This window comes from Lissotriton vulgaris, chromosome 7 (assembly GCF_964263255.1).
Source record: "Lissotriton vulgaris chromosome 7, aLisVul1.2, whole genome shotgun sequence".
Taxonomy (NCBI): Eukaryota; Metazoa; Chordata; class Amphibia; order Caudata; family Salamandridae; genus Lissotriton; species Lissotriton vulgaris.
The window spans coordinates 571,652,525-571,679,469 of NC_141695.1; the positions used below are offsets into that span (position 1 = coordinate 571,652,525).

Consider the following 26,945-nt stretch of genomic DNA (forward strand, 5'->3'; position numbering starts at 1 on the left):
CAACGCATTTTTTACACCGCAACATCCATTACAACGCATGCCATTACAATGAAATCTTTGAAACTACCTTTACAACGCATTCCACTAAAACGCATACTACATTTACAACGCATACCATTACAACGCATACCATTACATTGCATGTATGGTAAGTATTGGATAGTGTAGGGGTAAAAATTACTATTTTAACTCCAGGGGGTGCAATAGTAGGGTAAGTGTTGGATAGTGTAGGGGTTAAAATTACTATTCTAACTCCAGGGGGTGCAACAGTAGGGTAAGTATTGGATAGTGTAGGGGTACAAGTTACTATTCTAACTCCAGGGGGTGCAACAGTAGGGTAAGTGTTGGATAGTGTAGGTATGCGTTGTAATGGTATGAGTTGTAATGACTGCGTTGTAAAGGTATGCGTTGTAGTGGTATGCGTTGTAGTGACATGCGTTGTAATGGTTGCGTTGTAATAGCATGCGTTGTAATGGATGTTGCGGTGTAAAAGTTTTGTTGTAAAGGTAGTGCGTTGTAAAAGTTGCGTTGTAAGTGTTGTTTCCCTTACATTATATTACAGAGATGGCTGAAAACCCATTTAAGTAAGAATATTTTACTTTCAATTTTAGTAAAATCAAAAGATCTTGGCTAACGCCAGTCCTAAAAACACCAGGTTCCATATTTTATGTTGTTTGCTCTCGTTGATGCTAACAAGCAAATGCACATTAAACTATACTTTTGGTTTATATGATGTACATTATACTGGATACCAGTACGTGATGGGCAAGTGATTAAACAGAAACAGACATTAACATTTTCCTTGTTTCTTTTACCAATAATCTATTCTAAAATGTTAACAGCAATTTGCAAGCTTGGACAATCTTGTCATAAAAAAATGGCACCCAATGACTTGCTATTAAGATGTATGTTAAGAATAATTCCCTTTTAACATTTCTGTTTCTAATAAAAATATAGTTCCAGATGATCATTAGTATCTATAGGAAATGTCTTTAAAACACAGACAGAAGCTGCAAGTGCCACCTGTAAATAGAGAATTTCCTGTAGCGAATAGCAGGTATGCATGCTATACAAGTATCTGTTTCTAACTCAGGGGCACCTGTATCAATACCATTAATGTCATTTCAAGGGCCTACCCATGTATGCAGTACGTACCCGAAGTATTGTTGAGACCCTAGTGTATTGCTGTCCCTTGTCTGTATGATACCTCAAATGACAGTGTGCTGCACTTTTTAATGGTGCACAGAGCCCATCATAGCATTAGTGTGGCTGTCTTTCTAACTCTGAATTCTAATGATTTTTTTGACATTGGCATTTGGAAATGTTGCATTGTTGCTTGTAAGCACTGTTACCCTCTGCTGGGCTCAAAACCTGCATTCCATGATGTCCGTGTTGGTGTCTTCGAGGATTTCAAAGCATTGATTCTCACATGAGTAAAGATACCCACCCACACACACAGGCTACATCTTGTTCTTTGTAAGCACATTTAAAGAATAATCTTATTTTCAATCAATGCTTGGCAGGTAATAAAACGTTTTAAGACCACTTGTCCTAGGAAGCATACATGTTTCTTACAGAAAGACAAAATCAGGTGCTCGGAAGTTACTTTTCCTCGACCCTCATTCATAACATAGGAAAAAAATGCGATACTCAGATTCAATTTAAAAATATACAAAAGAGGGATGGGATAAATAGGAAATGAAGTCCTGCTTTATTGAAATGCTAATAAGAGTATTCAAAGACTATGGCATTAGAATAACTATGTCTGACACAGAAGTATGCATGCAAGTATAAAGAAGTTAATAAAACACCCAGAATAAACAGTTCCTTTCCTTCACAAGATTGTTAAAACCGTGGTTCAGTTGAAAGGTCCAACACATGAAATCTGAAGTAAAAAAATTGTTGGCAATTGCACACTTGGGATTGAACTCTAAAACTTTAATAAAATGGTATTTCTGTATACAAGAAACAGCAAGATTTATATTGTGGGCATAGATGGTGGACACCACAATTCTATGCCATTTATAGTGCATGTCGCAAGGACCTCAATGCTATCTTGCCTGTTCCACTGACGGAATAGGCAAAATATGCTGATATCTCTTCTGCTCTGTTACAAATGCCATCGGATACTTGTAATACTGTGAATGGGATAGCCATCAGATTTTGATACTGTAACCCATCCTCCGAATTCTAAATAAGGCCCTAAGTACTCTATCAGAAAATCATGGACAAAATATCAAAGACCAAAATATCGACAAGGTAAGTATATAGGTAAATATAGGTTTATTTTACTTAACTCCACGACCTTGAGGATAAGTACATTGTAAAGTTACATAGATATGGAGTTAAGAATAGTAGATCTATACTTACCTATATGCACTTCTATTATTTAGATCCTCAGTATTTTGGCCACAATATTTTGGTAGCATCCTATTTCTGTAGCAGATGTTTTGACATACAACCAACTAAATCATGTAAATGCATTTGACAGTTGTTTATAGCATTTGCTATTTTTCTGACAGGCACATATTTCTACATAATTGCTGTTCAACTGCTACTAATTAAAGACCTATAGTCAGAACTAGGTGTGGGTGAAACTTGCTGAGTTTTACTCAAGGGAATTCCACAGTGTTACATTAAAAATCAGGACGACTTGCTGCTTATGCTGATTTTTAGCGCTAGGTGCATGTTCCATGCTGAAAAATCAGCTCAAACGCCACCAAGAGGCATGCCAAAGGGCGCTGCTTCTTGAGATGGTTTTGCTGCAGCTCAACTCGATTTTCTGTTCGAGCAGGAGCTTTCCTACCTAATGGTCAAGACTGCCCGCAACTGCCTGCATTGGGAAAATCTTACTGGGTGCCCACTTAGTGCCTGAAAATTGCGGGAGGGGAAAATTCTTACTTGCTGTCTCCATCTTCCTGTGGTAGAGCCGCACACATGAAAAAACATCACCAAGGTCAGTTGGCCAGAACTCTGCGTGGCATGTGTAACGCAGAGTGCCCAATACTCCGCCGACTACGCCAGTGGAGCAGAATTTATCACCCACCCCTAGTAAGAACCATGTTACAGTCAACTCAGATAACTAATTCCAATATTGACAACAATATACTGATATCAATAAAATAAAGTCAAGCAGTTCTTTTAGGGAGACCTCATTTTCAAATATGATTTCTTCCACTTACACATTGTTATAAAATGTATAGATTCAATGAAATCTCGCTGATAGTCATTATTTGCGTGTAGGTTGGGCATGGCCCCATTAGTTTTGGGACTAGTCTTGAACTCAGAACCTCCTAATGCTGATTCTTTGTTTTGTTTTAAAAGGTTTCTGTGCTCCCCAGATCTTTTTGAGTGAGCAGGAGCAAAAGATTGTCTGCAAAGCCAATGGAAATGGAAATGGAGGGATTTTAGAATGGAATGACAGCAATCAGACTACCTGGACAAAGAGCGACGTCGAGCAGGTTAAAGTAGATGGCATTGTCACTCTCACCAGCAAGATGAAATTCGATCCAAATTCCAGCACGAACTACTGCTGTCGTGTCAATCAAGAAGAAACAACAGGGCCAGTGTGCCTGTCTTTACCGACTGTTAAACCTTCATTGCCCTTCTCTTCAGGTAAATTTTTGTAGTGGTTGCAGTATGCATCAGTTCCCTCAGATGCAGAGTTGAGTAGCAGTCTAAAGGTTACATCAGACAATCAAGTCACTTTTTATAAAAACTATTCATAGATCTCCTCGGTGAACCTAGGATTTGAGAGGTGTTCAAGGAAGCTCCCAAAAAACGTTGGCTCTCTTTGTAAAATTTAAGAGCCTCTTACATGGGGCTATTGACTGTATCTTCTAGGAAAACAGACTTAGGGCCTGATTACAAGTTCTGCGGTGTTGGGGCGGTCTGCCACTGCAAAACTCGTTGGCACAGCATGCGTCAGATTACGAATTAATTTGTGGTCAGGTGGGCGGTGCTTAGGCGGTTCCACAGCATTGCCTGTTAGAAAGACACTGCACTGGCAGTGCCAAAGCACGTTCCTGCACAGCATGGATTATGAAGTTCATGCTGTGCAGAAACTGGGGGTGCATTTAGACAGGGGGCACGCCATGTGCTCCCCTGCATGCATCCCCTGGCTCACAGGCACCAGTGGGCCCTGTAGGGCCCCCTTAGTGTCCTCACCACCTCAGTTTTCATGGCTGGCCTACTGCCATGAGAACTGTGGCTTTGAGGAAACTCATAATATGCTTGGTGGTGCCGCAGCGCTATTGCAAGAACATTGCGGGCCGGACCGCTGTGCCACTGGCCAGGGATCATGGATCCCCGATCATTGCTACTGTTCTGTAGCAATGGGACCGCCACACTCATAATGTTGCATTCAAACCACCAGTGCGACCGTTCCTGCCACGCCACCGCGAGTTTGGCGGTTCAATGGACTGTCAAACTCATATTCACCCCCTTAGCTAGATAGAATTCATGTCAAAAAGATTGTGTGTTCCATTTGACACTCAATATGCAGGGAGACATTAGGGAGGCTGTACATTTCTCCACCAAATATAATTAAGGCTCCTTATTTTCCGTTTTTACTGATTTTTACAGATAAATACAGCCAGAAAACCATTTTGTTTGCTTGTATGTATTTATTTTTAAATGTGGATAAAAACAGAAATTGGGGTGCTTTGGGTGATTCTAAATACTCTCTGCTATGACTGCCAGGCCGATAGTTGTGTGGATTGATTGGTAAGGGGTTAAACAAGCATTTGCAATGCAGTAGGGCTCACATTTACACAAGTTTAAGCTATTGATATTGTAAATGACAATGCATTTTATTTATGTTTCGAAAACTAAAACATAAATAAAAGGCATTGTCATTCACAATGCCAATAGCTCAAACTTGCATGAATGCGAGAACTGTTGCATTGCAAATGCTTGTTTCTGGGTGCATGCAGTACACGTGAGCAGGGTATGCTTGTATTCCCTCACAGACGGGCAAACCCTCCTCGCTTTCTAAACCCACAGCAGAACAGATGTTTGGCTTTGGAAATGTAATCCAGTCGCACCGGATCCGCCACGGAATCCACGTGGGGGTAGGTGTAGCAGGCTGAGACCGCACGCCGTTGGGGTCCCTGACTCCCCTGTACAGGTCCCACAGGAGCAGACTGCGGGGCACCTTAGGGATCTCCCCAGGGTCGCATTATTCGAAGCAGGACCAATTGGCCTGCTCCACAGACCAACCAAGTTAAGGTTGTATATAAACTTTATATGTCACTGTGTAGTACTAGTCACCATGGTCCTGAAGAATTGCTAGTTTTAGCATGAAACATGTCGACCACACCAGAGGGTTGTAGATAGTCCCGCCTTAAACTAGCAAAGCGCTCTATCTCCCCTCCCACCATTTTAATCAAGGGGGCCAGCCACGCGAATAAAATTCCTTGTGGACTGACCTACCTTTTTTAACATCACCACCTTCTCACGACTACACCTTTCTGCCCTCTCACACGCATGCACCATATGGCAGGAACAGAAGATCTCCGCTAAAGAGCCCCTTCGCGGGTGCCCGTCGGACATTGCAGCGCCAGTCCGACGAGGAGCAGGATCCATATGATGAAGCATGACACCTAGCTTGCTGGGTGTGTGAGGGTTCCAGTTCTCAAGAGGGGTTTCCCCCACCTTCCCTCCCCCTCTTTGTTTCCCTATACACAGTCACACTCATCCATCTCAGCCTTTCCGGGGAACTTTGTGCCTACTTTTGCTTAACAAATGTAATCCACATCTTGTTCCAGCCAAAACAAGTTCCTCCAGATCAGGCAACAGAACTTTTTTTTTTTTTTTTAAAGACCTTTATTGTACATTTCCATTATAACACAGCTTAAGGCCTACAACCTCTTGGGCCGGCCGCAATAGCAACACAGTCTAAATATCGTTATCAGGTTAACACAGCTGTGTAGCCGATAACCCAGGGGCCCGGCGGCGAATGGAAACATGTTGTACATTAATTCAAACATTTCAAGTATACAATATGACTTAGGTCTATGATTTTTTGTTTTTACCGTGTAACAAAACTTTTCATTAAATTAAAATCACATTAAATACATCATTCTTCGAAGGCGACAAAACAAATGTTCATATTTGCAATATTGTTAGCATTGGCGGTGCAACCACCGACCTGCCCCCTACATTATAGCGCCCGTCAGGCAGCAGGGCGGCTTTCAACACAGCAGGAGACACAACCACTGACATATAGATTTCAGGCCCAATCCTTAATCTGAAAGGCACTCATCCGAGCCTACTCGCGGCGGCTCGCATATGTCCCCCCTGAATTTTTTCCAAGCCCCCCAGATTTGTCCCCATTTTTCAGGGCATCCCTGATGAACAAATACTGCCTTCTCGGCCGCCATTGCTTCATCCATGTCTCTGCACCAGTCGCTCAATGTGGGCAGTACGTTAGAACCCCACAGTCTAGCAATATTGCGTTTCGCCACCATCATTCCCAGCATGGCCCAGTCCTGTTGACGATGGGTTAAGTCCACTGTATCCCAAATGTTTAACAGACAGCGACGTGGGTCGGTATCAGGGAAACAGTCGTGGTTTGGGAAATGGTTCGCATTACCGCTGCCCAGTACATGGCTAACCGACCACAGTCCCAAATGGTGTGGTAGAATGTCCCCATCTCCCCGCATCCACAGAGGCAATACTCGTGAGAGGCTCACCCTATCTTGTAAAGGACCGTTCTGGTGTAATATGTGCGGTGTAGTACTTTCAACTGAACCAGTTTAAGTCTGGAAGGAATCGCTGAATCTTGTGGCGAGGAGAGAGACTCTTGCCATTCCGAATCATCAAGGTCACCAACATTTCCCACCCAACTCAACTCAAACGCAATTTGGATAGCATGTCAGGGAGGTTGTTAACCAGTTTCCGATATGTGAAGGATGTCGCTTTGTGGGGCATATGTTCTGTTAGCAGCCTGTCCTCAAGAAGGGTGGACTCCTGTAGATTCGCTCCCGCCGGGATGACTGACTGAAGTGCATGTCGTATTTGCATGTATCTATCATACTCGGACTGGGCCATATCGTATTTGGTTTGTAGAAAAGTGAAGTCTACTATTTTGTGTTTTCTCCAGAGGTCCCCCACCACTGAAATACCTATGGTGTCCCACGCCTGGAACCCTTTGCTGTTACCCATGAAACCTAATCTGTGCGAGTCCCACAGGGGTGTCATTTGCGTAATAACGTTCGCGCACTGAAGGTGTCTATGTGCCCTATACCAGAGTTGAACCGTGTGACGAGTCGGACCTACGAGATCGGACGGGACGTCACGACTATAGAGGTTTCTTAACAGTCCCCTGGACTCAATACCCTGCCTGTCCGCCAAATAGGCGGGTTCTGTCTGTGGGGCGTGTAGCCAGTAATTGATTTGCTTGAGATGGGCAGCCCAGTAGTACAGTTCCATATTAGGGAGCGCTATACCCCCATCATACCAGTCCTTTACCAGTTTGCATTGCGCAATCCGTGCCGGTTTTCCGTCCCACAGCAAAGTAGAAACCACTGCTGTGATGGCCTTAAAGTAGGAGGAGGGAACCGGGAACGGCGTGTTCTCAAGGAGGTACAGAAAACGGGGCAAGGTCGTCATTTTGAACAATGTGGCTTTGCCCAGGAGGGTGGGAGGGAGGGAAAGCCACACCTTTACATCCCGATTGAACCGTTCCAGTGGGGGTTTCGGATTTAGGGCGTTGAATTCGTCCGGGTTGGGAGAGAGGTGGACTCCCAGATATTTAAAAGGGGTGTCAGTGTAACGTAACGGACAGTCCACCGGGGCTGAGGGCGGACAGCCGGCAAGAACGAACAAGACTGATTTAGTCCAATTAATTCTATATCCCGAAACTCTCCCGAACTTCTCGCAGACATGAAGTAGTTCTAGGATTGATTTTTTAGGGGAGGTGAGATAGAGAAGGATATCGTCCACATAAAGAGATATCCGATCCTCCCACGATGGCGACCACCGGATACCTTTGATGGATGGTTCCCATCGAACCCAAATCGCCAACGGCTCAAGGACTAGCGTGAACAGTAAGGGGGATAACGGGCAGCCCTGCCTCGTCCCACGACCGAGCGGGAAATCTCTGGAGATGTGACCATTAGCTGCTATGGGCCTGGTATAAAGCAGGCGGACCCAAGCGCAAAACTTGGGGCCGAAGCCCATGTGATGAAGCACCGCAAATAGATAAGGCCATTCCACGGTGTCAAACGCCATAGTGGCATCAAGGGAGAGTAGTACCGCCGGCTCCTGTATGTACTCCCCGCGAGCCATCACCACCTGTAGACAGCGCAGATTATGTGAAGTATTACGATTTGGCATAAAGCCAGACTGATCCGTGTGTACCAGAGTGGCAAGATAGGGGGCCAAACGCTGTGACAGTAATTTGGCAAGGATCTTTGGTTCAGCATTCAGTAAGGAGATGGGGCGGTAAGAAGTGCACGCCTCCGGTGCTTTACCAGGTTTGTGGATCGGGATGATTGTGGCAAGGCGTTGATCTTTAGGGAGTTATCCTACTTCTAGGCTGTCCACAAACATTTTGAGGAGATGGGGGCTGTTATCTGAGCTGTTTGCTTATACAGCTCTACTGGGAGTCCATTGGGTCCCAGAGCCTTGCCAGACGCTAGTGCGTCGGTCGCTTCCCGTACCTCTTCCACGGTGACGTCCGCCTCAAGCAAAAGTGCCGCCTCAGGTGAGAGGCAGGGGATTGTCAGATCTTTGATATAGTCATAAGCCTCTTCTGTCGAGTATGTCGCCTGGGGGGCATATATTGTCTCAAAATGATCAGCCAGCAGTTCGACTATGGACCCGGGGTCCGAGGTCGAATGTCCCTCAGGTAATGTCAGTTGTGCAATGACCCTGCCTGCTTTTTCCTTTTTGTCGAGCCAAGCCAGCATCTTTCCAGCCTTGTCGCCCAACTCGTAAATCCTATGACGGGAGGCCTGAATTGTGGTCTGTACCATTTCTTTTTGATATGTCATCCATTCAATGCGCCGCAGTCGGACTGCCTGAGCGGCTCCCGGGGACGGGTGAGTCTCTTGTTCAGAGATTGCCATTTTAAGAGCTTCCTCAAGGGCGCTAAGTTCTTGAGGCTGAGTTCGCTTATGAGCGACAATGGATGCAATTGCCTGCCCACGTACGACTGTTTTATATGCTTCCCATAGGGTACTATGGGAGCCTACTGAGCCAGAGTTCTTCTGAAAGTAGTGTTTAGCAGTATTGGAAAGGGTTTTCCTCAAAGGGGCGCTCTGCAGATAGCCCGAATGGATGGGAAAAATACAGCTTCTATGGGAACAGTGATTTGTGTATGTGAGTCGCAGCGGAGAGTGATCTGAGATTCCTCTAGGACGGATGTCCACCTCCTCAACGCCGTGCAGCCCATCTCCGGACATTAAAATGTAATCCATTCATGAGAGACAGTTATGTGTTGCTGAGTAATAAGTGTATTGTTTATCGTAAGGATGTTTGTGTCGCCAGCAGTCTGTTAGACCCAGGGCATCCAACAGTCCGGCGAGTCGCCTGCCTCCCCGCACTGTCGTAGTATGTGGGTGTCTATCAATCTCATGATCTATAACGTCATTAAAGTCGCCCCCTATTACTAGCGTCGCCGTCGGTAATGACAGTAGAAAGGTCGCAAGGGCAGTGTGTACTGTGGCAGGCAGGCCAGGAGGGACATGCACGGATACAAAGTTGAAAAGTTGGCCCTCCCACTGTACCGTCGCAGCTGCAAAGCAGCCCTGATTATCTATTCTTGTCTGTTGACACACCCTCTGAAAGTTCTTTCCTATAAGTATCCCCGTCCCTCTAGAGCCGGAGGAGAAGTCCGCATGCGCAATGAATTTATACCCCCATCTATACATCGCCTTCGAGGCCGAGCCTACAAGGTGAGTTTCCTGCAATAGGACTATCGCCAGGTTACAGCGTTTCAGGTATTGTAGCACTAGGCCCCGCTTCACCCTATCGCCCAATCCCCTGACATTCCATGTTAGGACTGTTAAGGTCGATGCGTGGGAGGAATGTGGTGTATGATTCTCAGGTGTATCCATCACGTGTGCCGCCATTTACCTGTGTGTGTGGTCTCGTACAAGTCAATAAGGGACAGGTCCCGCAGCGCACCTTTACCAAAGAACTTGTCCCCCTCGTGTTGTTTACAACATGTCGTGTTTTGCCGCATAATACAAAAACTAAGACATTCAAACAGTCCCTCCCCCCCCTCCCTGCCTCCCTGCTGCATGGGCCTGAAACTGCCCACCTCCCCAACTTAGCAGAGTGCGTAGTACCAACCCAACCCATTGTACTTGCTTGCAAGGGGTAAGTAGCTCTGTGACCTCGAAAGCAGCTCCATGTGACCTCATCCACCTAACACAGAGTGGATTCCAAGGGTCTCATAGTCAGTTTTCTGAAGACGTTTTGACCAGTGGCCATGTCTTCTGGCGTTTACTCCTCCGGATGTTCTCCTTCCTCCAGACCTGATTCAGCAAATAGGTCCTGGCTATGTCCTTGTGATACCTGGTGAGTCGTCTGAGTAGCTGTCTTTTGGTCGCGTTGACCCCTGCCAATTCACAGAGGAGCCTCAACACGCCTCCAACCATCCAGCCATTCTTTTGCCGCCTCCGGGCTGTCGAAGAACCATGCTTTGTGATTATCCACGACTCTCAGTCTTGCCGGGAAAAGCATGGAGTAGGGTAACTCTTTGGCCCGCAAAGCTTTTTTGATGTCGGTAAAAGTCTTCCGTCGTCGGGCCACCTCAGCTGTATAATCTGGGAAGAAGGCGATAGTGGAATTCAGTATTTTAATAGGTGCAGAGATCCTGGCTGTTTGAAGTATGGCATTCCTATCACGGAAATTAAAGAGTCTAGCCAGCACTGGTCGCGGTGGTGTCCCCGGTTCCGGTGCTCCCCCGGGGACTCTATGCGCTCTTTCGACAGAAAAGAAATGGGATAGGCCCTTCGGTTGCAATTTCGTCTTAATTAAGTCTTCCACATATAGATCCATCGTTTGCTTGCCTTCCGACTCTGGAATGCCTAGAATTCAGACGTTATTCCTTCGTGAGCGTCCTTCGTGATCGTCCAGTCATTCCTGTAGCTTTCTAGTGACCGCTTCCATGTGCTCCGCAGCGAGCTGTAGTTCCGAAGTGTCCTCCACTAAGGATTTGGTGACCACTTCCACCTGCGCCACACGCTCGGTCATCTTGTGGAGATCCGCCCTCAGTAGGCCAACGTCCGTTGAGATAGATCCCACTGTCGCCTGGACGCTGGAGAGCATTTTCATTAGATCCTCTAATGTCACTTTTTTGGTGCCATCTCCCTCTGGACTTTTGCCCGTGCACGGGGGACCCTCCAGATGCTGCGTGGCGGTTTTATCGAAGGCATACTTCTCTAGTTTTGATTGTGCCGTGGTATTCCTGGGTCCCCTTCCCGCCATTACGTATGGCTGTTGTCTCGCTATTGCACCTGCGCTTCCGTTTCGCAGTATGTCTATAAGACCACCGTTCTGGGCTGTGGGGCAGCAGTATCAAAAATGGCGTCGCCTTCCAGGGCCTACTCTCCGTCACAAGGTGATTCAATTTAATGGCGTATGTGAGTAAGTAGCAGTGAACTAATGGCTCCACTGCCACTTCCCTGCTACATCCACAGGCCCCCACACCTCCGGTCGCCTGACAGTACTCACTGTGCGCCTCCCGGGCGGTATCGCTACTCAGTCTCGCCGCTCACCTTAAGACCAGCCATGTACACTCTCAGAATCCCGATGTCCTTATTTAGACTCAGCTGCTCAAAGGAGTAATGAATGTATTATCAAGTTCTATTGTGCGTCTTCCGTGCGTGGGGTATCTCTGGCACCTTCAGCGCCGGAGCAAGTGCGGCAGCGTCGGTCTCAGTAAACGATGCCCAGGTCTCTCTCCGCACAGCACCTGTACCCCTGCCCTAGTCGGATAAATATGCTCGCTTCCAGGGAGAGGTGGGAGCAGGCGTTCTCTTTGCGCCCTGCCAGCACAGCAGCCCGCAAGCCCTCCCGGTCCCAGGGCGCGCCAAGCTTAATGGGCGCTCCGTCGCTGGGGCTCCGAATTCTGCCTTCTCGTGGGTGGCAGCGCCGCTGGGTGATTAGTTGTCCGGAACTGGCCCACCTCTACTCCCATGCAGGCTGGTCGCCAATGCGGTCCGCAGTCGATCAGCGGCACCTTCCGGTGAAGCTCCCCGTCCACAGGGCACCTCCGGTCGGCTCGCACCTCAGCGGCAGGACGGTGTCTGGTTACGCGGCAGGGCCCACTTCGTCTCCTCGGTCTCCCTTCGGCTGGCGTCACTCGATTTCGCCCGGGACAGGGTCGGACAGTGCCTCTCAGCCTCGACACTCCAGCCCGGCTTCAGAAGGTGCAATAAGCCGGATGAGCAGACGGATTAATGCAGTAAGAGCCGCTTCGGTCTCAGAGCTCCTGCACTACGCCGCCATCTCGGTCGGCTCGTAGCCACGCCCCCCAGACAACAGAACTTTAGATCCTAATCTTGCCAGGCACCACTATCACAATCACAATAATTAACTCCACTTCCACCATCGCCACCACTATAATCCCAATTATTACTAACACCACCCTCATTACCACCATTGTTGATATCACTTTTGCAACCACGAATACCAGCAGCGCCACTGCCATCCCTAGCTAGCTGTACTAGTATCACACCACCACTATTATCAACACTATACAAACACTGCTGCCAACACCATCCGAACCAGTATCAACATTAATAGCACAATCATCATTACTACCACCAGCCATCAACACCAGTGCTACTACCACCATCACTAATATGAGTGCTACTGCAAGACCGCTACTACTCCAATCAACACTTCAACTCTCACCATCATCAGCAGCATTACCACATTTTGCCGTCTTTGTGTGTGTAAATGCAATGTGTGTTATAAGAGCGGTAATACAGATGTGTGGAAAGTCACTGAGAGGTTGTATTCAGTCATAAAGGGCCAGATGTATTGGCTTTGCCAATGTTTGTTTATAATGTACTTCAGCTGTTGTCTACAACAATAGATCCTGAGACTTCCCGCCCCACTGCCAGCTTTCCTCAGGAGTCATTCACCTCGTCCCGCACCCCCATTGCTTCTCCAATCGCTATCTACAAAAGCACTGTAATGTGCAACAAGTACTCACTTTTTCCAGAAGTTCTGATGTTCCTATGTGGTCTCCGTTCTCACACCCCATGGGTCCTTCTTCACAGTCCTCACCTTCAGAGGTTGACAGCGGTCATAAGCCAGCTCTGTTGCAGAACTTGCGGCCCCGGGTCTTCCCCATCGTAAGCCGCAACAGCTTTTAAAGAAGACGAGTTCAAGTGGCCATGTAAGACGTTCACATGGAGGAAGCCATGTCTTCGCTCAGCACATGCGCCCTCAGTCCTCACCGCAGCCTGCGTCTTAAACATGGAGGGCGGACGCACAGATGCCGTTATTGAGGTTAACAGATGTAAGAACTAAATCAGAGGGGAAAAACAAATATTATAACCGTGAATCATACAAAGGGAGTATTTTGTGTTTGACTAATACTCTCATGAAAACAAGTCAAAGTACGAGTTTTTATTAGACGCGCAAATGTATTTCCCATTGAACAGTAATATGCAGTTCGAGCCTGTTGCAAAATTAAGGATGGCCTAGTTTGTAGCTGCTTTCCCCTAACACCACATTAGTCCTGACCGACGACCGATTGTAAACAGCAAAAAGCCAAAAGTACTGATACCGAATGCGCATGAGCCTACACCTGAAAGATTAGTCTACTCATGAAGAAAGTATTTCGTGCACATGATCTGCACACAGCGGTGTCATTTTGAACAAAAGATCATGTGATGTTGTACCTGTGACTGTGCTGCAATGGCGACCGTAAGCGAGCTGAAGGCTGGTAAGAGAGTCAGAGTGGCGGGCGCACGATGATGGCGGTAGTACGTGGCTTGGTAGTGTTGCTCAAGTTAGAAGTGCAGGGGTTAAACCTTCACAATCAATGGGCGGATGTAGGGACTGCTGGCGGGGGGGGGAGACACAGGAAGGAAATAGTGCTGAAAGTAAAGGGGCCAGTAGCCATGCACGGATACAAATGACAACATGCTCATCATATGGATGGACGGAGAGTGGGTGGAGCTTCCACAAAGCTTCCTCCCTATATTGAATACTGCATGCCTCACAAAGCAATCAGCGCATGTGCTGCAATGCTAGGCTTGAAATAAAAAGAAGTTAAGAGGCTTTTAACAGCAGTAGATATGCAGGTTGATACTGCAATTTGCATATTTTCACATAAGGCACATTGATTTATCTTCTTCGAATGTTCGTAACACTGTAACCTGGCAGGCTTTCAAGCAGGATTTCATATTTATTTGTGAATAAATGTGGAAATATGGATAAATAGAGATAAAATTACCCAAAAATAAATATGGTTAAAAATACACACGGAAATGTCCAAAAAATAAACCGGGAGCCCTACATAAAATTATGCATTTGTTCCCGAGTTTCTAACAAAATCACAGTATAATTCTTCCCAAAAAATAATAACAATTTACTGTTTCTTCTAGCCCGAGAGACAAGGTTCGAACGAAGGCGGCTATTCCTGCTCCTGCCACTCCTTGTAACTTTCATCTTCTTCAGTCTATGCTTGATGGTCGTTTGGTGTCGTCGAGGAAATTTGCCCGCGATCAGACGTCGAGGTTAGCCATTTCTCTTAGCTTCATTTTCTAAATGTTATATTTCAAGATTGTTCATTTTAGCTAAGGGTCTTATTTTGATGCAATATTCCTCTCTCCTTTAATAATCTGAAGGCATCCAGAACTCCCATTTCAGAACTCCATCATCATTTTCACAGAAAAATAACCACAAGGCCAAAGGATGGTCAATTGAAATATAAATTATGTACATGACAAAAAATGCATGAAAGTACACATTATATCGTGCAACAAAATGCTGAGATTGGAATGCAAAAAAGGGACTGCATTTATTGATTTATTTGTCTCAATTAGGGTGTGTGTTTGAAATAGATGCTTTGTATCGGTGAAAAATATCGGCTCCCATATGAAGTTGTAGGAAGAAAGTGAATTTACATGCCTGTTCTGCGTATGTTTTAGTAGAAAAATAACTATCTGAATTCATGCTGGATATGAAATAAAAAATGAATTCTGCAAAAACACAACAAAAATCCTACATTTTGGAGACATAAAACACTCCCCTTTCTGTTAAGAAATGTTTATCACCGACGTGCAAGTAGGTCTGTGGATCTCAGTATAAGAAATTAAATGTGAACGGTTTCCCAATGTCGGCCACACAAATTACGTTTTATACCAGCAATTATTGCAAACAATGTGAAATTCATGCCCAACATCAAAAACTGCTCACTAGTACAGGGGCGGTTGGTGACATTTTAAAGTGGTGGGGTGCAAACTGATTTGCATAGTGCACCGTAGCGACCCCAAACCCCATAAGGGGGGTTTGAGGGGGTTACCCCCCCCCGATACATTTTTGAAAAAAGAGAAGAACAATCGTGCATTTCCAAGCAAATTTGAGAAAGCCGAAGATGCTGATGATGGTGATGGGATGTACACACAGATCTTGCTCATAACTGTCCATGATGTCACCAATGCACACAGGCAGTGTTGCTCAATGTATTCACAATGTCACATATCCTTGCACTGTGTCACCAAGAGACATCAAAGGCCACCAATGTGAGAGTGCATCACAAGCACAGACAATGTCACCAACAGGTGGATTGTGTTACAGACAAATGAACAGATCGTTAGAAACTAGTGCAGCACTGCAGTATTTGCGTGTTAAGCCTCTCAGAGCAGCGCATGCACGCTGATAGGCTCGATCTAAAAAGGGCAAGAGACTAGGTCCGAGTGATTTTTTATTTTGTGTGTAAAATGGCAAAACAATAAAATGTGACAAAATGCTTTCTTTTAAATGCAATATTTTGCTGATTCATAGCGATGTCTAATGATATATGTGGGTCAGGAAGAGTAGAGAGCCGACAAATTCACAAAAACTGAAACATTTTATGAAATCCACTCAGCCGAATAAATAAGCATATTAGAAGAGTATCTGCTCCACGCATATAATTTCTCAACAGAATGTTTTTCCTCACTATAAATTCAAAAAGCCCCAATCTGTGAGTCAGCTCAAGTTGTACAACAACTGTTGCCCAGGAATGCACACCTACCACTACTACTATTACTAGACTTACCCACCATGCACCCTCAACAAGTAATCATTCTGTCAAAGCCTTGTACGGGAGTACACTAGTATCAACAAGCCTAGCCCTGGGTAGACTGCGTCAGGCCTGTCCTGTGCTCCTTCAAATTGGATTTGTTGTCCCAGGAGGCGCTAAGAAAACCTAAATTCACCCGAGACATGTATTTCATCCCTCTGGACATTCAGCGAAAAGCTCCTGCGCTCCCCGTCCCCTGTCTGTGCAGCACACTTCCTGATCAGATGCACAGAACTTCCCGATACCCAGGGCCCCACACACACAGAAAGTACCGTCAGTCAGCTGCCCGCTGCCCACAGCGTGCCATCTCACAAATAAAGCAACCATCAGAAAACCTGCTCCGTCAGCGGAATGTGTGCTGCTGGCACCAGGCCGAGCAGCCTGCGCGTGCACATCCGATTCACCAAAGCTAAATGTGCATGTCATGTGTGTGTGTCTGCAAGTGCGGCCGGGTAGTGTGTACATGGAAGCACATTTGGACTTTCATTTTAAAGCATTATCCCGCGGTGCGCTGCCAAATGATTTATTGTCCCTCGCTCTAGACACACTTACTTTTGCAGTGGCAGCCAGTGAGAGCAGGTACACGGCTGCCTGGCTCACCTCTCTCCTTGTGCCTGGGGACTTACAGTGGTATGTTGGCAGCCCAGCTGAGCTGCCAACATACCACCTCTCCAGCCGCCGCAGGGAGTAATCAATTAGCCCCGGTGGGCCCAGCTGGGTCGGGTTGGTCATGGTGTCGCTGGTCACCCATTAATTAATACAGCAAAATCATTGATTGTAGCAGGCACTGCAGCATAGCCGCTAATGCCCACTCCCCCAGTATGGACCCTCAAGGCTACCCCAAGAGCCGCAGTTAACATGTGGTGGATTATACAGCCCTGTTTTTTGCTGTTCTTGAAATTGTGCCCCCGTGCTACATTTGCTGAATTATGTACACTGTGAGTGCGACACAAGTGGCTGCAAAAAGTATGGCCCCCTCCCGTCCCCAGATTGCCTCCGGACTTTCCGCCCAAACAATTGCAATAGATCATGACAGCCAGATCATTTGTGCCTTAGTCCGTAAGAATATATCGTATGGGTACAGACCTCAGGAGGGTCCCGCATCAAGTATGGGCTAGCTGAGAAGAGCTCCAGTTGGTTAAGTCGGACGTCTGCTGCTGCCTGCGCGCACGTGGCGACTCGAACCCTAAGTAGAAACTACTACTAGTACAGTAGTACTGAAAAGAAACATCACAGCGCGTGCACGTTCCATGGCCAATCACTGCATGACTTCATATGCTGAAGTTACCGTGATTGGCCATATGCAGTGCGGCTGAGGCAGTGTGCCACCACCCACGCGCGGCATCCAATAAAGGAGTGCCTGCCCTTCAGCGTGGTGGACCAGCCAATCCTGGCGCTGCATGCAGCGCCAGGATTGGCTAGGTGGGCACACTGACTACTCGCCCTGGCACCTTTGAAACCCTGGGGGCTACTGCTGCCAAGCTATAGCAGCACCCCCTTCGGTCCCTCTTAAGTTAGGTTACCTGTGCGCATGCTCGGGCTAGGTGCAAGCCAAAAATCCACATGCGCAGTACTGCTGCTGGCATGCTGCAGACTGTCACTCAAGCTGCAGCAGACCAGCCAGCCCCACTCCCTGCCCCTGCGCACTCTCCGAATTCAATTGGGTGTGTCCCAGATTGAAGCGCTGCGCTGCGGCGCTTATTATATATTATGACAATGTCACAAAAATATTTTTTGTGGTGCTTCCAGGCTTAGTGGGGATATGCCCCTATGCCCCAATGGACGCACCGCGGCTGCACTAGTAACTGACCAGTGTAAACACTGCGGTCTTGAAAAAAGCTTTTTGATTCTTTTGATGAGCCAGTTCTGCAAACCTGACCTGGATTATTTAGTGGATATGTTTGGCAAATGTGGCAAGTGGCATCAGTGTTACTTGATTAGTCCCAGCAAATGTAGACAGCCACAATCTGATCCGAAACGCACATACTATTGCAGTACTGCGCTAGCTAGGACTGTGCGACAGGTGCCATCGAACCCGGGCTCCGAGCGCGGGCTGGGGGTGCTGCATTCTGCTTTGAAGTTAAAAGCACGTGCGGCATGGTTCCTTATTTGCGAAGCAATATTCAGGCAAGAATGAAAACTTCAAGCTAACTTTTTTATCTTAATTTAAAATCTGTAGAAAAAAAATGTAGGTATTTTAGGAACAGGTATTTGGGTTCATGGGGATAAGCGGTGGGGGGATTTAAATAAAATATGTATTAGTGTTTATATTTTGCATATGTGTTTCATAATTGTCATACATTACATTACATTTTTTGCTTGAAGTGTGGTGTAGAATTAATAATAAAATAGGGTGTTTTCTTATTTTTTCGTGATTTAAGTAACTAGAAAAAAAATTTGAATTTCACTTTTTGAAAAATATTTTATATTAATATTGACTTTTCTATACATTAAAATAAAGTACAAAAAATAGAAACATTGGTGTAAATTAAAGAATAATTTAGATATGTATTTATTTTCAAATACATTGTGTTATGTCATGTTTGATAATAAGTTATTATTACTTTAGAGAAAATCAAAAATAATTTCTACAATTTAAGAAAATTATTTAAAAATTGTAATGACATTTTGAAACTATGTTGTTAAAGTGTAAAATAAATTTGAAAACACTAAGTTAAATTATAGTGGAAATAGATGTTACCCCTTTTAGTGTCCAAAATTATTCTCTGAGATACATTTTAGTGCAGTGGGAATGTTTAATGTAGCTGTTTTTCTATCCAGCTCCTTCCCTATGTTGAGTTTTACTGGAGTGAGAATAGTATAGTTCTCCCTCTAGTCTCCAGCCCTTCCCTAACTTAAGTTAGATTGGAGTGGGACTAGTAAATGTTGCCCCTTTTATTATCCAAAACTTCCCTGAGATAGGTTTTGTTGCAGTAAGAATGGTTAATGTTGCCCGTTTAGTGTAAAAAAATAAAACAAACAAACAATATCCCAAAAGGTATCAATGTATAGACAGTTAAACATGTATACCAAAGGCATTACTTGCAAAGAAAAAGGAGACTCAATTAGTTTTTAGAATGTGCTAGTAGCATCATGTATTTAAGCACAGATAGGGCATACAGTTGTAGCAGCACTGTATAAAAGTGAATTAAAAAACAACCCGAATTGCACTTGGTGCTCGGTATGTGCATGTGACATAGGTGGCGACGCAAGTAACAATAGTGGACAGCTTGAACGGCGCAATTTGTGAGAGTGAAATTATATGTACAGTGTGAAAGCTAAAAGCAATGGCTCCAAAATATTGACCCTTTGGTGTCCAGTCTCTTCCCTGAGTTAAGTTAGATTGGAGTGGGAGTAATATTTTGAACACTTTTAGTGTCCAAAACCTTATTTGAGGTTAATTGTATTGCAGTAGAAGTAGGAGAATTTCAAGGTTTTGATTCTACAGATATGTGTTTGTAGTGGTGTGGGGGCAGGGCATGATTGGCTACCGGGAAGTTGTGTGTGCTGCCGAGCTGGGGGCTAATTTCTCTGTGGTGGGGGCTTATTTCGTTGATGGGGACCTGCGTGCGCAGCGAAATTAGTTTTTCACACGCAGGTCCCTATCAACAAAAACATCCCCCAGCTCAGCAGCACACACAACTGCCCGGTAGCCAGTCCGGCCCTGTGTGGGGGTAGTATGTGTTTGTAGTGTACAGTAATTTCTAAAAGTCCTTTTTGCATTAATATGGTAAAAAGTGTAGTGTTGGCAAATTATTAATACTTTAACATTAATAAATGTTAGAAGAAACTGATAGCCAGATAAGTTTTAAATATTTGTATTTAGAAAAAAAGTTACGTGGGGCATGGCCAGGAGCCAACGAAGATGGCCGCCTAGTCGCGGAGCTCCGCCGGGACGACTGCTGTCTCTGTTAAATCCGCTAGCCTGATCCTTGTTGGCGCGCCCGTAACCTAGCCCACCAGCTCCCTCAGGAGTAGCGCTGCCGTTCTGGGCTTGGAGCGGAGTCCGAGCTCCGAACAGGGCCGAAACGCCGCTGCATCGACCACAGCGGCTGCCCCGAGATCGCGCCTTGGAGCCCAGGGGCCGGCGCCGCCAAACTTGAGGCCCCGGCTTGCGGCCTACCTCGCGGCCATTGCGGAGACCGGCTCAACATCCCGGAGGAGGGCGGCGCTGGGCTGAGCGGATGTGGTACCCTGTGCCTGCCGGGACTGGGTGGTGGAGGACCCGGGTGGGCTGCTGAGCGGGTGCAGACCTGTGGAGCGGCCGGTGCACCGAGAGCCAGGGCAACGAGGACCCCTGCAAACACTTCGCTTGCGGCCGGCGCCCATGCTGGGGTAGGCGTCTCGGCTGCTACGGGAGCGGGGCGCGGCCCCTGAACGCCGAGTGGAGGAGCGGATCACTTGCTCCTACTGGCCGACCTCTGAGCATCACCGGGGGACATCCTGAGGAGTGCTGACTGTCGGGGGCGTGCTGTGACCCGTCGCGGTGCGGGACCTGCTCTCGTGACCAACGATGCGGGCCCGGCTGGTGAGTGGACACATGCCTGCCAGGGGAGCCCTTTACACCAAGTGACTGCTCGTCCCCCGGCCTGAACCGACTTACTGCGCAGGGGGGTGCGAAACCTCACGGCCACAGGACAGTGTTGTGGGACCGCGGGATTTTGGCGCCAACATCGAGGATGAGTCCTAAGTCGGGGCTAACGACCCAAACAAATAAACTTGACAAATACGCAGTGGCGACTGGCCCTGCACAGTCCGGAGCGCAGGGGAGAGGTTCCGCGGGCGCGGCGGAGCCCTCACTGACCTCAATAATGGCTGCCATACAAACACTGTGCACCACGCTCAAATCAAAAATGGACAAAATTATGATTGAGGTAAACCTGCTGCGCACTGACCTCGGTAAGACCACCGACAGGTCCAAGACCAATGAGGCGGACATCAGGGAACTCCGGGCCTCCACGAAACGACTGGACGGGCGGGTAAAAGAACTTGTCCACCAACACCGCCTCATGGCCATGCGGCTGGAAGACCAGGAAGGGAGGGCCAGATGGAGCAATATATGAGTCGTTGGTGTGCCGGAGGATTCAGAGGCGCACAGTCCCGAGCTGTTTCTAGAGGACCTGATCCTCAACCACTTGCGGCCCAAGAGACTCTCCAAGTTCTTTACTATCGAACGGGCTCATCGGGCCCTTGTCCCCAAGCCTGGAGGCCCGCCGCAAACAATAATTGCCAAGGTCCTAAACTACAGAGACCGCGATGCCATCCTCCAAGCTGCCAGACAACAGGGAGACCTGCAGTACGAAGGAACCACGGTCCGGTTCTTTCCAGACTTTACAATGCAGGTTCAACAGGATCGGCGCTCGTACACGGGGGTGAAAGCGGCACTTCGGGAGCGTGGTATCAAGTACATGATGTTTTACCCCGCGAAACTCAAGGTCATATCGGGGGGCAAATCGCGATTCTTCACTTCTCCAGAGGCGGTCCAGGAATGGCTCGATGGGCTGGCGCCGGAAGCGCCGGCAACACAGAACCATGGCAACTGGAGGGAACCGGGAGCACCATCCCCAGGGTCGGCAGCGGAGAAGCCAGCAGAGGCTGACCGGAGTCAGCAGTCATGGCGCTCCAGATGAAATAGTCCCCGTTGGGACTCCCCTCACGACGACACAGCACGGTGAGGTCTTGCCCTGCGGAATCATGCTGCGTTGAATGGAACTGCACGAGCGCCCACAGCGGTAAGACTCTTGGCTCCTAAGGTGGGAGGCGGTCGCATTCCATTATGACTATTGTACTCTTGAACAGACTTATGCAAGGCGGTCCACCTGAGGGACTTATACTTTGGGGACACAGGCATGGCGGCTGGAGTTGGGTCTGGCACACATGCTCACTAACAGAGTTTTCCTCGGGGGGGAATCTGTTTGTTTTCTCCGGGGTGGGGCTGGGCGACATGCGCTCTGCTAATTGGGGTTGTGGGTAGTTTGAAGCCCACGGAGCAGGGAGCAGGGTGGGGGGATTGTTCACAGGGTGGGGTTTTTCCCTGGGGTGGGATGGGTTCTGTGGGCCACGGGTTTATGGAAGGTGTTAATGTTTGCATTCAACATGACTGTTTGTGGGGTAACTGGGGGGAGGGGAGCTGGGAAGGTTGTGAAGTCAAATGTAGCTCATACGGTAAGTCTTGACTTCTGCACCAGGTCACGGACACAAGTTCCTCCACAAGGCAACGGTTATGGCTAATAGGTGGGAAAAAAATCTCAAAGTCCTAAGCTGGAACGTTAATGGGGAATGTCGTAATTTGACAATGGCCGCGTTAGCGCTTAGCTGTGCTACACGTTTTCCCGCTTAAATTGACTATACATGGAAACGCCATCTTGTATGTCATGGCGGCCATCTTAGATCATGAGCGGCCTCGTGGCCAGCGTGCCCTTTAGTCCGTTGTCCGTACCACTGACCACTCGAGTTTGCCCAGCAACAGGCTATTTTTAGTACTGGTCAAGCCCGTACATGCGCAGTCCCCACTGACCAGTTACCCCTCAGGAATGTGCCGCCAAACTGACAAGCGGGGTTGTAACCCCTCCAATGAGCTGGCTGTGTTCCAAAAAATGACCATATATGTACATAACGCTCTGTAATTTTGTACCGCCTATCTTTTTATTACCTGTAAATTGCATAAAAGAACGGGTCACACCGATGTTCAGTGTGATACTTCTTGCATTACCGAAGGGTGCTGTAGGAATGTACCACCACCCCATGGGGTCCTAATAAACTTGTTCTTTGAATTTTTCAGTTTCCGTGCCAACAGTTCTTGAATGTAAGTGGGTTATCTTCGGAGCATGTAGGCCTTGGGAACCCGTTACTACAAATTGGCGACCACGAAGGGACTCATCAGCGACTCGGATGCCCGAAGGAGAGGTCGTGACGAAGGTTTGGAAACTCGCCATGGACGCGTACGCTGCCACCGAGTGACCCGAGTCTTGGCACCCGCGGTGTTTCTTCCTTTCCTTCTGATCTGACCTTCCAGGTGGCGCCGGTCTCCGACTGAGTTCTCGATCGTCTGCGTTGCTGGAAAAGTGCCGTTTGGCTGATTCGATTAAAAGACCTTGGCAGTTGGAATCTGGACTTTTTGAGACTCTGGGTAAGATTTGTGATCGGTAAGGTAGTCTGCGGACGCTTACTGAAGTTCTATGATTTGTGATCGGTGAGGTAGTCCTCGGACGCTTGCCGAAGCTCTATGACCTATGATTTTGATTTGAGTTAGCTAACATTTGTGAATTTGTGATCTTTGAATCTATATGTGTAGTGCACTTCACATAGGCAGGCATGTAGAGATGTTTCTCTAATTTTGTTTTTTTCCTTTGAGCGGCACGTTTGTGTGAAGTACTGTAAGTACCATTTTATACGGTATTGCGCTTTCGTGATACTTTTTGAACATGCCTGTTTTAAGCACACTCCGAGGAATGTGCTGTCTTGGAAATGGTACCACAATTAGGTTAGCGGAAGCACAGCCGGCTCCCCCAGAAGGAACACCAAATCGGGAAATGTATATCAAATTTGACCTTCCCCCTATAATGTACAGCAAATTATGGAATAAGTATACTAAATCGGATCCTGAATTGCAATGGCCTCTACATGGGTCGTTCGATTTACGCAAAGTACAGTTTGTGGAGCAATGTTTGTTTCAACGAAGGTCTAGACAAAATATGTTTGATTGTGTACGAATGTGGGAGAAAGCGGTGCGTGAGCGAATGAAACGTGAAGTTGCCTTGGCGGACAAAGAGCAGCGCAAGGCTGCTCGTGATAAGGCTTTACAGCTTGAGGAAAAGGAGGCTCAGGAGAAGAAAGAGAGGGAGGAACGGGAACGTAAATTGCAAACGACTGGTCAATTCCGTATTCGCCGACCGCTTTATCCTGTCCTTAATAATGAAATTGATGATTTTTCATTGCTAGATCGATCACCGCCTCCGTACGTTTCGCCTACGGCTCCAACTGCAGAATCGGATGATGACGGACAGGATAAGCCAGGGAAGAAGGGTACATCTGGTGTCAGGTTTTCTGCGGAGAGATCCGCACATTTACGTAGTTGGGCTCGTAAAGTGAATACGAATTTTGTTTCTCAGTCTGACGTTGTTACTGAAAGGGATACATGGACAGACCAAGAATTACTGTATTTTTTGGCTACTTTGGCAGATGAAGTTGTTATCGCATATCGCCAACTTTCAGATACGTTAGAACCTAAGGATGTGTCAGTTCACCGTGAGAATTTGGATAAAGGTATATTTGATCTTGCAGATGTCGATGCCCTTTACAAGCAACTGATTCAGCTCCGAGATGAGACTACCAGATTGCGGGACGAGCGGAAAAAGAATAAGAAGTCCGGGCCGGAGTCTAATGGGCAGTCTAAGGAGTGTTCTCTCCGGGGTTCAGATAAGAGTTCTGCACTGCATGTTATGCCTATGCGTGAAGCTGCACCTTTGTATGTTCCACCAAAAGGGGAAGGTACAGATGATGATAAACTGTCAAAGGATGCGAAGGGATATTTTATATATAACTGGGTGTATACGCCTTGGAATAGAGCGGATGTTATGGCGTTGAAAAATTCTTAATCTGATCTTCGTAAAAATCCGGCAGCATTCTATGAAGGGGTGGAAGGGGCTATTTCGTCTTGTGTGATGACTCTTGTCGACATAGATCTGTTTTTTGGGTTAATTCTTCCGCCTGATATGTGGAGACAAATTCGTAAAAATAGTGATGAAACAATACTTGGGGGGGACATGGAAAGAAATAAATGCTGCTGATTTAGATAGGGAACTGGCATGTAAGCCTTGCCAGTTGATATTAGACCTCCCGGCGGCTAACACTCGTACCTTCTAAAAAGATCGATTGGACCATGTTAGCTTCGTGCAAACAAAAGCCAGATGAAACGGTTTCAGATTTCTTTACACGCTTCGAAGAGGCGTTTCATGATTACAGTGGTTAATCTTTAACAGACGATACGGGTCGGCATTTGTTTGTAGATAAGTATGTGGCTAATCTCCTACCGGAGATTGCAAAACGATTAAAATCGAGTGAAAGTTCCTGGGCCACGGCGACCCCTGCGTCTTTGTTAACTATGGCTCAGTACTATGAGCGGCAGGAGTTGGAGGCTAAAGAAAGTGTTGATAAGAAAGCGAAGGAATTGAAAACGAAGGTGATGTTGGCACAGGGTCGTGGAACACAAAATAGAGGGAATGATAGAGGTAGACGAGGTGGAGGCAATACGTCGTATGGACGTACGGATATAGCGGAGGATCAATGTGCTTATTGTAAAGAGTTTGGGCATTGGGCTGAAGATTGTCCGGTACTTCGTGAACAACGTAGCCAGCGTGGTCGAGGAGGTGGTAGGTCGAGGGGCAGTTATACGGGGGCGAGAGGTGGAGGAGGTGATCGTAGAAGGGCTGAGGAAAGGGGCCGTGGCCAGGACGAACGAAATACTTTTGATAGACGAAACCAATATCAGATCTCGGAGGGTGAGAATGTGGAACACCAGGATTATGTGCATGCATAGGACTGCGTAGGATGGGGTACGGAATCAATTGAAGTGCCAGTAGATCAGAAGGGTCCATATGTAACAGCGGGCATTTTGGGTTCTACTGATCAATTCCTAGTCGACACAGGAGCTACTCGTAGCGCTTTGTCAAAAAACTTGGTTCCGAGGGCTCCCCTGTCTGGCGAAATGATAACATGTGTAGGGTTCGATGGCACACCCTCCCCTAGCCCATTGCCAAAACCCCTTGCACTTTGTCTCGACAAATTTTTTAGTTTTGGTAAATTTTTGCTATCGCCCCATACACCAGATAATATCCTGGGCATTGATTTGCTTAAATATTTTTGAGCAACGATACGGTGCGCTCCTGAGGGAGTGCGGGTTATCCTGAATGACAATTATCCTGACTCAGATAGGTTTTGCACTATATTAGACACTCCAGCTTTGGCCTCTCTCCCGCACACGTTATGGGCGACCTCAGACACGGATGTGGGAGAGATGCGTATTCCACCTATTCACATTACTGTTAAGGAGGGGGCCTCTCTGCCACGGGTGCCACAGTATAAGATTTCGAGGGAAGGTGAAATTGCCCTGACACACATTGTTCAAGATTTGATAACTGCAGGAGTGGTGGAGGAGGTTCCTTATAATGTTTGTAACAGCCCTATTCTCCCGATTCTTAAGAGAGATACTGACGACAAAGTCTATCGGTTTTTTATTAATCACTTGAGAGAGATTAACAAAATTGTCATTCCCCAATACCCGGTGGTGTCCGACATTACGACCTTGCTTACATTGGTGCCACCAACGGCCACGACCTTTAGTGTAATTGACTTGAAAAATGCGTTCTTTTCCATCCCTGTCCATCCTGATAGCAGTTATTTGTTTGGCTTCACGTTAAATAATAAATCGTATAGATTTTGTTGTGTTCCTCAAGGTTACACTGAGAGCCCTAGTATCTACAGCCAGGCTCTGAAAAGACAGCTTGATTCCTTTGAGTTACAGTCTGGGGTTGTCCTTATTCAATACATGGATGATCTTCTGCTTGCTGCAGATTCTTATGCACAATGTGAGGAGAGTACGATTGCGTTGCTTTCTTTCTTGGCACAGAATAATCACAAGGTTTCTAAGAAAAAACTTCAATACTGTAGACCCAAGGTGACCTAC

The 26,945-nt window shown here is 46.9% G+C and overlaps 1 protein-coding gene across 1 annotated transcript in view; it reads left to right on the top strand.

Annotated features, from left to right (window-relative positions):
- LOC147702040 (uncharacterized) overlaps positions 1–26,945 on the top strand; it is a 598,885-nt gene that overhangs the window by 495,521 nt on the left and 76,419 nt on the right. The window contains exons 6-7 of the mRNA XM_086928742.1: positions 3,325–3,615; positions 14,580–14,711. Of these exons, the coding sequence (XP_086784868.1) occupies positions 3,325–3,615; positions 14,580–14,711 (423 nt within the window). The remainder of the gene's footprint in view (positions 1–3,324; positions 3,616–14,579; positions 14,712–26,945) is intronic.